This window comes from Centroberyx affinis, unplaced genomic scaffold, assembly GCF_046629955.1.
Source record: "Centroberyx affinis isolate AG114_WGS23_722 - 3 ecotype Tasmania unplaced genomic scaffold, CSIRO-AGI_Caff_v1 ptg003857l_1, whole genome shotgun sequence".
NCBI lineage: Eukaryota > Metazoa > Chordata > Actinopteri > Beryciformes > Berycidae > Centroberyx > Centroberyx affinis.
The window spans coordinates 118,791-131,768 of record NW_027281704.1 but is presented as its reverse complement, the minus strand read 5'-3'; the positions used below and the strand labels follow the sequence as shown (position 1 = coordinate 131,768).

Sequence of the window (12,978 nt, the reverse complement as noted above, 5' to 3'; positions counted from 1 at the left end):
AGTAGCTAGTTTGCTCCAAGGCTAAAGGTAAGGAAAAATCCACTCTTGAATACACTTAACACTGTTATGTCATCAATCTGTGTCAATCAATGTTGAGGCAAAGGGACCCCAGAGCTTTATTGTGATTTCCATGTTTTGTTGTACCGGCTTTCCCTCAACCTGTTAGCGATTTCCTACATTTTCCCAGAATGACTTTTGACAAGCCCCAGAGACCGGGCATGAACTTGTTGCATTCAGCTGTTGGTTATACATGCAAACGGAGTGAGAGTTTTTCTTTACAAGACAAAGCGAGAGTTGCGCCCCTTACTCAAAATGCAACGTGTCTAGTGGCTGCATTGCTTTAGAGACTGCTGTCACAGGAGAAATTGGTATCTCTGCCTCTTCTGTGATGCGTTCTCACAGTATGATGAACGTTGGTTGTGGCTCTTGCTCTTTGAAGGGCTGACATCAAACCCTCACTGTTGATGTTTTAGATAGCTGATTTTCTTTTCTGTCAAACTCTATTGTAGCTGCCCTGGAAATATCTTGATGTCATGTTTGTGCTTGGTCAGTTATTTGCGGGAATAAGAAAAATGCGCTACCAAACAACAAAATGGACCCAGAATTACAAAGTACATCTCTAATAGCTGTCTCTTTTTATGTGTGAAGGTGTTTTAGGGTGGATTTTTCCTTTGACACAATAGCAGAGAAAGCTGTTTACTAGTTTCACCTCTATGGTTCCTTTCCACTCTACTACAGGTGCAAACAGCTTTAATTCAGCGCACTCAACTGTGTTTTAAACCTGAGACTACAAATCACTGTTTTCACGTGAATTGAATTTCAGGTTGGAGATATGAGAGCTGCAGAAAATTCTTTAGTCGACAACACCTAATTTCTGAATTGCTATGAATGCAACTATACATTTAACACAAAGACCGCTGTAATGTGAACCTTTTTTTTTATCCCGTTAAAAAAAAAATCAACAAGTTTTGCTAGCAAATGTTGGAGATTGACTGTTGAAGTCATTAAATAATACATGCTAAAAATGTAAATGTTCTATTAAACATGAATAAACGTGAACTATTGCTTTAGCCTTGTATAGTAGTGTAATATCTGTAAATGTCTCGGGTTTGTGGCTCTGATATTTTTTGGCCAAATCATTGCTTGCAGCTTTCTGAGGGAAATGGTTCAAAGGAGTTTAGATGAAATGTGAGACTTACACTGATTATTTTACATAAGGGAACACTTTGATATGCAAATAGTATAAACGATTCAGCATAATGCTAGATCTGGCTTCATGGGATAAGCTTGCTAAATTATTTAGAGAAATACCAAACCATTTGCTAGGATGAGCATTATCAATATGGACGATTTTGCATTGACATACTTCTGCAACATGAATTTATCACAGAATTACCACTTTATTGACTCAAAAAATAAAAGAATCACAGTTTACTGCTGCACATATACATTGTCATGCATTTTGTTTTTTCACTTGTCAGTGTTCAAGAAAGTATTCACAATCACATTGCAGTGAATCTCATTCTTCCTATGAATTCCCATAAATATCCTGTTAGTGCCAGTTGCCCTGGTGCTTTGATCAACAGATGTTTACCCTGCATTCAAGCACTGGCGGTGCCAGGATTCATAGTGTGGGTGGGCGGGTGGGAAAGAGCCGAGATAGTCCAACCAAAGAAAGTGATCGGAATGAGTCTTTACGACAAGATTTTACATGTTAAGTCTCGTGATTGGTCAGGCCTGGGTTCCAAGTGTGGGTTCCCACCCACAGCACCGCGTATGCATTCAAGTCGTCTCCAGATCTTACAAGCTTACAACTAAATATCTTTGAACTATGAGCTTCTTCAAGGGTTTAGGTAAAACAGGCTACATTCTGGATGCATGCATGATGGGTTCAACTGGGTAGAAGCGTATATTCTAAATCACAGGCCTTGTATATAAAACTCTGGCAGATTCCATGCGTACAAAAGAGGAAAAATGTATGGCAAAAAAATCTGCACCCACTATTTCAGCATGCGTGTCATCAAAGAGCAAGTTCTAATGGGAACGACACTTCAACTTTGCAACTCATATTGTAATTACTGTTGAGTTGAGGGTCAGTATTTGCACTGCAAAACAACAATTTGGCACTTGGTTAATAAGAGAAAAGGGTTACATGAAAAACACGATACAGTAATGCCAAGGACAGTTGAATCATAAATGATATGACACTGATAGGTAACACTATAGCTATCAAGGTTTACTCTGGATATTCCATCTTGCAGTCGCTATCGCAGACTGGGATGAATTACACATAGAAAGCCAGCCCAGCGTTAATTTAGCTTACTAAATACTAGCCAGTTACTACAATCATAAATATTATTTTTCCTTTAAAGCAGAAATCAAATTTGTTATCGTTATGCTCACATAAGATCACTGCAGGACTGTTGTACATGCATGCTGATATTCACACAGCAAACTCTATATGCTAACCATAATCATAATTCACGTCAAGTTAGCTTGCTAATTAACTTCAAACTAGCAAGCTTCAGAAGCTAACAGTTCCGGTAAATTAAACATGCAATTAGCACATCCAAATCATAGCATAAAACATTCCTACAAGCCATTTTTTAAATAAATATGACATACGATGGCTACATGTTTTTGACACATTCAAACCACATTCAAATAACAGCCAGGCTGAGAGTGGAAGAGTGATGATGGGGAACAAGGTAGGGGGATCTGTACAGTTGGTTCTGTAGATGATGAGGGGTCAGTTGCAGAGTCTTGTTTTGTGGGTGGAGATGTGACGGGAAACCCAGGAAGTGCAGTCTGAACTTTGTCCATTCACTATAGGTCATTTGAAGGAGCAATTTGAGGTCATCTGCATCACCAAAGACCAATGCTGAGCCATTGAGGTCATTGCTTCTCACAATATCAGCATACTTAGCAGGGTACTCCAGCCTCTCCAGCTAGGAAAAATGGGAAACATAGGATACTAACAGGGTTTATTCCCTATATTCACTAATAAGACTGCATCGTTACAAAACATTTTCAGTTACATTTGCGTCAAGATTACGGACATGGTATTGCAACATGGTGTAAAGTCAATGAATAAATTACCTTATATAAATATCAGTTTGACCATAAATAAATTACAGACGCTTCTTACCTCTTTACAGACATCCTCGGCACTCATGTTTATTGTAGTTCTGACTGGCAGAGGATCTAGATCCCTCACCCAACCAGAATGTTTCAGCCTGGTTATCCCTCGGATCTGCCCCAGCTCCTTCCTAATTGTGTGGTCCAGGTTGACCGTTGCGAGTTTAAACTTCTCCATGTCCTTTATTGTGAATGGGAAATCTACTTTGAGAAACATTTCAAACATCTCAGGATCTCCATCCTGCTCTAGGAGGTCCTCTATCTTCATCCTCATCACATAGAGTTCTCCTCTGGACTCACTGAAGAAGTCCCATAAGGTCTTTGAATTGTCAATGACGGGCGCATTCATATCAGCAATTTTTGCTCTCTGCTGATCATCTTCCAAACACTGGAAGATCCAGCTGAGGCGGCAGGGCCATTGATTGGCCAAGACCACCCAGGATGCGATGACTTCTGCTGGGGGAAGCTCAGTCTTCCAGGCCATCATGATTATCACAGTCACTCGAATGGAGTTGATCACCCTCCTCATAGACATGGCATCATCTAAAATGTAGTTTTTTAGTTTCCCTTCCTGGCAGATGCTCTTAAAAGCAGAGTTGATCAAATTCTCTATTTCCTCCTCTCTCAGCTCCAGCACTGCTGTAGTTTTAGCCATCAGTGGGATATTGGACTCTTCTGTTTCCCATGCATTCTCCATTGAAGATTCATGTAGGGCAAGAGATGTCTTGTTGCAGTTCTCAGCTCTTTGTTTACCTCTCTTCATGTTCCTGTCCTCAGTGATTTTTGATCGGCCACTGAGGCTGAGAAATAAATTGGACTTCCATTCATCACACAGCGGTGGGATTGTGAAAGCCAAAGTAACAATGCGGTTCAGAAATGCATAAGCTCTGTCCTCTTTACTGAAGCAGCCGTCTGCAAAGTTCACTTTCTGTACAAGAACTTCTGGGTTGACTGCCAGAATGGAAATAAAGGGACTTTCCATGTCTGAAAGCAGAATGTTGATGGCATCTAGGACCGCAACAATTTTCTTGGGGGAGCAGCGATCCAGGTTGGTGATCTTCAGCACCACACGGATCCTTCTCCTCTCAAACACCTCCATAAAATGGATGAAGCTGGACAGAAGCCACATCTCCTTTCTCACTTCGTTCATGAAGCCCAGCTGGTTGCTGACCCGCTCGTTGTCCATCCCCCTCTTGATGTTTAGATCCTGGTTGAAGATGAGGTTTTTACCCATCAGAAAGATAAACCTCACTGCGCCTGCTGCAGGGACTCCTAATGCAGCAATGGCCAGGCCCTCTATCACACCTACCTGGGCTGCACTTGTTCCATTTCCTCCCTGACTTGGTTTCACCTCTGTCTTGGGAAAGCCAAATGTTACCAGGAATACCAGGATGGTCACTGCTGCCAGAAGAATGGACAGGAAGAGAAGCCACAGAGGGCAGCAGCAAATCTTCTTGGACCTCCAGTCATTTGAACGATCCTCTATTATCTGATACATTTCCATAAAACAAAACAACAGAACAAAAGAGAAGCAGGTCAGACACCAAAACCCCATCCATCTCTCTGGTAACTGAGAGAATTGTTAGGAAGATAAAAGATCTCAAGTAAAGGGAAATCAACTACCTTCTTGATGATTTCGTCCTCTTCATCATGCTGTGCCACGCGGTAGAGTACTAGTGGGAATTTCCCAAAGTTCACCTGCATGGCTTGAAACAGGCGTATTGCCAGCCCTGCCCACAGCAGGTCACTGCCTGCAAAATGCCAGGCACTGAAATGCACATAAATGAACCTGATGTTATGGTGCTGCTGGTTCTTCACAGTCCAAACAGGTCTGTAGAAGAGTAGTCGGCCAAGGAGTGCTAGAAAGCCAGTGAGGGAGGGCTTAACTGAGCGAGGCCTGGGTCTTCCCCTGTAATCCTGCTCCATCTTCCCAGCTTCCACCTCCATGTGCTCTGAATAAAGACATTAATAATATTTACATTTAGGATGAGAAAGCTAACTGTCTGGGACACACATAAGGATGAATGGAATGAATATAAATCAGGGCAGATGACAAGATAAAGCAACCTGAGTTGGCTGGTTGACACAGAGGTTTTTTTTTTATTTTTTTATTATTATTATCATTAGAGTCTTCAAATATACAACAAATTGGCAATGACAGTTCTTTCTATATCACCAGAGTAACCTGAGTACAGTACATGTGTGTCAAGGACAATAATCAAAAGGAAATAGAGAAAACAAAAACAAAACAAAGAGAAAAGAAATAGTAAATTAAAGGAGAAAAAAAACAACAAAGAACAATATATACATTCCAGGGGTTAAATTACTTTATACTGTGCAAATACAAAGTGTAGCTAATTTTTGGGCATTCATGCTTTTCATACATTTTAGAGATTTGGAAAATGTTAATTCGTTTTTAAAGGCTGTTAAACAGGGTTGTGTTTTGCAATATTTACATTTGTGTATAAAATTAAATTATTCATTAAAGATTCTATATTTCCATCTTCTATAAACATTCCAAATTTGACATTTTCTAGTAGAAATGGTGGTAGAATCAGAAATCAATGCTAGATTTAATCCATAAATTCAAATTAGACCAAAAATTATGAGTAATATTACAGCGAAAAAATACATGATCTGTTGTCTCTACCTCTGTATTACAAAATTAATTTAATCTTAGAAATTCACTAGAGGGGTAAATTTAATATATCTAGCCTTGGGGGGATAGGGAATGAATTATATATTTTTCTAATTTTGCGCGCAGCCAAACTTGAGTAAATGTCTAAGTCTAGAGTCTCTCCTGGCTGCCTGAAGAAGGTCTTTCCATTTTTTCTTCATTTCGTCGACTGTCCGACTTCCTAATCCACCCTCTGCTTCATTGACTGCCGCTGTTACCTTCTGCCAGTCTTGTTTTTTTTATTAGTTATGGCATTGTTTTGTTTGCATACTAAAATATGCATATACTTACTGTACAGTTCAATAATTTTTCTTGTTTCGCAATCAGAGTAATTTAATTTTCGTTTCTTCGGCTCAGCAGTCATTTTTAATCTAATCGTTGGCGCAAGTAAATGTAAGTTTGTAACCATAGCAACATGAATGGAGTGGCAATTATCACTGCGGTAGAATGTGTTAGCGTGGACGCACATCGTCTACGCTGGGCGTAGCTGCGCCTAGTCATAGTTTTACACCTGTTTTCAACAGGTGTAAATATTTATCACAAGGCTGGACGTAGCTAAGCCTGGCGTAGGGCTTACACCCAACTTTTTTACATCCAGCTGGTGCAACTGGCCCCTGGAGGGCATGGACTCTGCTGGTCTCACCAGCCATTTAGCACCCAGGGCTAATGTGTCTAGCAGTAAGCCTACTCTGTCGAGTAAACAGTGCTGTTTTTCGGCCTTGCAGCTCGACAAAGTGCATCAGGCAGGGGCTGAATGCTCGTGCACTTAACACTGCCTCGATGCTTCAGACCTACCAGGCAGAGATGCTTCTGGATTTACAGAAAAACGTACAGGAGCGCACCCCTCGGACTAGACGCATTGGCTCATCCTTGACACTGCTTTACGCATTCCCCCCCGTGGAGTTGATTCAGTCCACGCTACAGCGAGTACGTCTGGAGGGACTGGCCATGATTCTGGTGGCTCCCCACCCCAAGAAGGCGTGGTTCGCAGAAATTGTAGCACTGTTGAACAGGAAGCCCTGGTGTCTCCCTATGCGATGTGCAAGGAAAGGATGATCATTCCTTTTCAGAGCTCTGTTGTGGATATTTTAATGTTCCTGCAGGACTTATTAGAGAGGGGTCTCTCTCTTTTTCCACAATAAAAGTTTATCTGTCAGCTATATCGGCATGTCATGTTGGGTTTGACGGGAAAACACCAGGCTCACATCCTTTGGTTGTGCATTTTAAGAAAGGTGTGCTACGTAAGAGACCAATGCGTAAAACCATGGTTCCACAATGGGACCTTTCATTGGTTTTGGATGCTCTTTGCAGTGCGCCATTTGAACCGATGGAGTCCATTGGGCTTGATGTTCTCTCCTACAAAATGGCGCGCATAGCAGACATCCATGCATTGACGGTTCATCCCACCTGCACCCAGTTTGCGCTGGACGGGTCCAAGGTGACTTTGCGCCCTAACCCAGCCTATATACCGAAGGTGCCTACATTGTCCTACAAGGCATTGACATTTGAACTGACTTCCTACTTGCCCCCTCCGTCTGTATCTGACGAGTAACAGCGTTTACACAGCCTGTGCCCAGTGCGAGCTTTACGCATCTATATTGATAGAACTCATGCTGTGCGCTCGTCTGACCAGCTCTTTGTCTGCTTCGCCAACCCAGTAAGGGGACGGGCGCTTTCAAAGCAGCGCCTCTCGCGTTGGATTGTAGAGGCTATCTCACGCACTTATACCAGCAAAGGCGTTGACATGCCCGGCGGTGTGCACGCTCATTCCACGAGGGGCATAGCCACTTCATGGGCACTGTTTAAAGGGGCCTCGGTGGAAGATGTTTGCTCAGCTGCTAGCTGGGCATCACCACACACTTTTGTGAGTTTTTACTGTCTGGATGTGACGGCTCATAATGTGGCTCATGCTGTTCTATCTGTGGGGCGGTAAATCGTAGTAGTTATGCCAACAGCAATAGAGGAAGTCAGACAAGGCCGGAATAGTCATCTAATATCTGCTAGGGCGTCTCGGGGCGTGATTCTATATCCCCATACTGTGTTGTACCGAGTGTACCGACTGAAAGGGAACTGGAGGTTATGGATAAAACCAATGTTCCCGAAAGGAGGAAAACGAGGTACAACACTGGGCAGCCCCTCACTGCCTATGAGGCTTGGTGAAGTGCAGTTTTAGATTGAGGAGATGAGACCGCGCAGGGGCAATTATACTCATAGGAGGGGGCAGGACCTCCCTTGCCTGCTACAGTCTCATTGGCCTTGACAGGTGTGATTAAAAAGGTTCTTCAGGTTGGTCTCGCGAGGATGCAATCCCCATACTAATGTGTTGTGCCTCGTTTCCCAGAACATTGGTTATATCCATAACCTCCAGTTTTTTAAGTCAACGCAGTTTCACTCACTCCAATCATGCATACCCTGCCGCCCCTCCACCTGAGCACCTACAAAACACTAGCACCCTTTTTAAAGGCTGTGGACTCAACGCTAAAAGGAGAAACAGTGACTTAGGCACCGGTGGCACATACTTTACCCTGTGCTTAATTTACGTTTGGTGCAGACTAAACAATCGGCAAGACCCCGAAGCATATCTCCAGAGTCCTTCCTATGCACAGACTCTGGACACTGTGACCAGGCTTTAAGAGGTTAACCGAATGTAAGAGTCATACAGCAGACACACAGACTGACAGGCAGGGAGGCAGATAGACAGACTATAAACATACCCTCTATTTTTTGGAGGATCATGTGCATTCGATTCTGACATGAGGAGTAGAGTCCCACAGTTGCAGGTGATGAAACTTTGGTAAGGGTCTTGGACAGGGCATAAGCACAAATATCATCTGAAAGAAGATTTACAACACAAAAAAACGGCATGGATTAGCCTACTCATTTTACTTTCTGTCTTAATAAACCTCAGTTCCTAGATCTAAAACATTACAAGCAACCATAAGGATTAATTAACACAATTAATTATGCAAGCTATTCAACTGATTATTGCAATTCCAAACAGAGACAAGAAACAGTTTCAGGACCTCAGGTAGACCTATTCACAGGATTAATTGTTACTTGACTGAAGTGTACAGTTATGTAACCTTTAATTGCCTTTACATGACAGGGGCTCATTCAACACAGGTGTGCAGTTACACTAGTTCAAGAAAATGTAAAGTAACAGAATGTGAGTGTCAGTCTTGGGTCGTTAACCTACTGGAAAAAAAGTAATAAATTACACATTACTCACTACTTTTCTTAAGAGTATTGAAGTACTTTCCTTTTTACTCCCCCAGAAAAGCAATGAGTTACATTACTCATTACATTACTGCGTTACACCCTAAACTATTGTGCTAGGCTTACTTGCGTTCATTGGACCAAGAAATATTGTCGATAAGCCCACAGCAGCAGAAGTAGCCTAGTCTAATGACAGACACAAAATATGTCTTTTAAGGTTTTTAATAAAGATAAAGCCTGCAGCATTAAATTCTGACTTTACCCGTCGTATTTTACACTTTGTTGGCTCCTTCATGTGCGCTATATTTCCGACATGACTTGAAGGAAGGAAGAGGTTCAAATGCTTAATGTAATGCATTTGATTACTGAAATTGGAACAGTAATGCCTTTCTCCATTACAGAAAAAAGTAATGCGATTATGCATTACAGTGTAACATGATTACTCCCAACTGTGATTTAGAGCGGGAAATCGAAAGTGAACATGGAGTCATTCTGAATATGAATGGAGAAAGCATTGCGTTCCTGTCTGCCTTATCTTACTGCGGATATCTCACCTTTTGTAACCATGATGACTGTGTCGGGCAACCTTCAGAAGAAATGGAAATCCCTCCTTTTTACCTGTGAAGAATAGGAAAAACTACAGTTCGATCCTCAAGTAGTGGAGCTGTGTGCGTGCGTCTTTATTCTGTGTGTGTGTGTGTGTGTGTGTGTGTGTGTGTGTGTGTGTGTGCATATGAGGATGCATCAGAGCACTTGTTCAGTACAGAAGCTCAGAAAGGCAAGATAAAAACAAGTGCAGATTGTTGTGGTGGATCCAAACAGCTAAGCAGGTTTAGCAAGTTAACCAGATATAACTTCAAAACATGTTATGTAATATCTATATTATTAGCAATTATCAACATGCATGACTGAATCATAATCATAAACCTAAACCTGATATTCAACTTTTGTTTTACAGTATTCAAATCAGTATGTTTTCACCAGGATAACATAATGTTTTTCAGTTACCTGGCTAACTCTCTAATCCTGCTTTGTGAAATAGCCTACCCCCCTCTTCAATATCTATAGATCTAAATCCCAAAGGTTTGTCTAATTAGTTTTTTCTCCTATGTTTATCTCAATATATTGACTTACCAACAGGTGAAGAAAAATTGGTGAAAACAGGTGAAGTTTTACCAAAATGCTTTTTTCCTGCTGTTGCTAGGTCAATATATATTGACCTAGCAACAGCTGAGTTCTTTTTTTGCCACAATTCTTTTTATAAATTCTACCAGTTCTGTGTTTGCATCCTGATGCAGTTTGATCATCCATTCATGTTTTCAGCCACAAGACGGGCTCACCAATGTTGGTGTTCAAAATACGACCAAATGCATTTTTTGCTTCAGGAAGAACATTCACCATCCATCTGTGAAGTAAAATAAGTAATGAATAAAACTGAGGTTTATTAAATAAATAAGTTTGACCACAACATTTTGGGAAGACTTTAAAGGTCACTTTGTAAGATATACAGTACTAGTCATCAGTTTACGCTGAACTCCAAAGATATCATTTTTTATTTTGATAGCAAAAACAAGAGCTTGGAATTCATTGTTCATTCATTGCAATGACACTAATTAGTGAAGCTGACATACACAAATGTACATTTTCAGAGGCTTTACCTGAATTCCATGCTTTTAAGTGTAAATTTTCCTCATTTATAGACTCTTTGAAACTACATAGCAACACAAATTGTCTGTTGACTGTGAAGTAGCGTACTTCAATGAAATTTTTAACACAACACGATCCGTCATTTTATTTATTTATTTAATATTATTTATTATTTCATATCTGTTTACCTTTAAGTTTATTACCATTCTGTTTTGTTCATTATCTTTATTATTTTACCTCTGTACTGTCTTATATTGTCAATACATTTGTAATTGCACTATTCTTGTAATATGTTTTATATTTTGTCTTTGCAATAAAAAACCCAGCACTCATTTAGCCAAGACTTAGTATCTGGCATTGCCTAGCTGTGAATGCAAAGTTTAAGTCAGACAGTCACAGCAGCCTCTTGACACAAGGGAGATGCTGATCCATTTAGTTCCTGTATTGGTCTATTTGTTTTCTCTAACTGGTCAATCTCATAATGGCTTAGCCTACACAGTGCATCGTATTGCAGTGAAGTTCACCCAGCAATATATTTGCCTAAGTCAACATTGAGATAGCAACAGGAGAAAAAAAGACACTTTGGTAGAACTTAGAAAAAGGATCATGGCACTGCTGTACATGTCATTCACTCTCTATGAAACCATGCAACAAGTTATGGAGGAGACAGTGAAGGAGTGTTTCCGCCTGATCACAGCTCAGAGAAAAGGAAAATGAATGGCTTCTCATCGGGAACTTCCCTAAGAATGCTTATCCTGCAAAAACTCAGAAATTCAAAATCCACCGTGGTTGTTTTTCATCTTGTTTCTTAGTTATGAAGTTTCCGCTCTGCAATATGTGATCGTTTGAGTAAAGAGTCATTCGGCAGGCATGCAGAGACATTTTTTAAGGAGATATCCTGATATTCACACATGCGCATTCCTTCTAGGAGTTTGAGCTCTCTTTTTTTGTTGTGTGCACAGAAATGCCGACATCTTTGCTGTGCCAGCAAAATGTTGTTTGTTGTTGTTTCTGCCGTTAACATTTCTCCTAGTATTTAAATAATTTCCTGCACACACTTACTAGACTGACACACAGGTTGACTGACAGAGAAAAGATTGGCAGACCGGTCGACAGACAGAAAAAATAGTTAATTTTGATCAAGGGAAAAGCCTCTGATCGATGTGTGTCTGTTGTGTGTCTAGATCAAAAGAGCCGACAGTGCATGCATTAAAGAATACTAAACTATAACCATAAAACTTCTTCTTTAACTATGTTGTAAGCTATGATAGTGAATGACATTATCCCTGGGTAGATATGCATTACTGATCATAGAAGCTTACCTGGTTAAGTTCAAATTGTCACTCCTGATCTTTAATGAGACTCATGGGAATGGAATCTTGACTTGTAATTGGTAAAATATCCAAAAATAGAGAAGGCTTTGCAACAATAGCGAAGGTGTGGTGAACTTTATACCCCCAGGACCTAGATGCTGTAAAACTTTACAACACTGATAACACAGAAAAGCACCTGGTTACCAGAGGTCTGGGAGCCGGGCTCTCTCCAGGAAGTGAGGTCACATAGAACGTAAAACTATTTCTAAGGGGATGGACTGTACTTTGCTTCCATATTCCTATTCCAGTCCTTTCCCTCATACTCCTGGTTGCAGACTCCTCTCTGTTCACAGAATCTGAGTGAGGTGGTTAGTTCCTGAAAGCATTACGATGTAGAAAAATCCCCAACAGCTTGCGGCATAACCGTCCAACTTTTTCAGTCCTCAGAAAATGGAACAAATGAGCGATTTCGTGGTAGGGCCCGGGGTCTGCATGACTCGCGAAGAAGAAAGCTGAGCTCCTAGTTAGGAATCCCTCAGGTGGAGAGTGGTTGGATTGCTTTGACTGGCCTGTACTGACATGCGTAGCAGTTAGGATGCCACGGCAGCCGCTCCTGCAGGATTGATTACAACATGACTGTTTGTAGTCAAGCTTTGGCATACCATCTATACGCCTCAGGCATGGGTGTACTCATCTTTGCATGCAAGTTTGTTTTGCTGTAAAACAATCTTGATGCACATGCCTCTATGCATGTTTGTCGCTTTAAAGGTGATTTGAATAGTACAGATAGTGTAATGCAAAAAAAAGAAATATTCATCACCTTCATTTCATGGTAGCCTACACATAATTACATCTCATTTAGAGTTGTCATTATAACTGGTTGAAAGAGTTTTGTGATTATAATGTTTGAAGTTTGAAATAAGTGTTCTGTAGTTTGTCAACACACCCTAACCATTGTATTTCAGGTCTGCCTTAAAATTCAAAGCA

At 40.9% G+C, this 12,978-nt stretch overlaps 1 protein-coding gene across 2 annotated transcripts; it reads right to left on the bottom strand.

Moving 5' to 3' along the window:
- Nucleotides 1-1,401: 1,401 nt before the first annotated feature.
- On the bottom strand, nt 1,402-12,084 carry nkpd1 (NTPase, KAP family P-loop domain containing 1). 2 transcript variants are annotated; one of them, XM_071541391.1, is made up of 6 exons: nt 12,001-12,084; nt 9,586-9,649; nt 8,530-8,646; nt 4,762-5,090; nt 3,149-4,627; nt 1,402-2,948 (listed from the first exon to the last, which is right to left on the bottom strand). In XM_071541391.1, exons 2-6 carry the CDS (start codon nt 9,596-9,598, stop codon nt 2,661-2,663), a joined length of 2,226 nt encoding a protein of 741 aa, XP_071397492.1. In that variant the 5' UTR covers nt 9,599-9,649; nt 12,001-12,084; the 3' UTR covers nt 1,402-2,660. The 2 variants fall into 2 exon arrangements, with proteins under 2 accessions (XP_071397492.1, XP_071397493.1); XM_071541392.1 differs by having other exon boundaries at nt 2,777-2,974.
- Nucleotides 12,085-12,978: the final 894 nt, after the last annotated feature.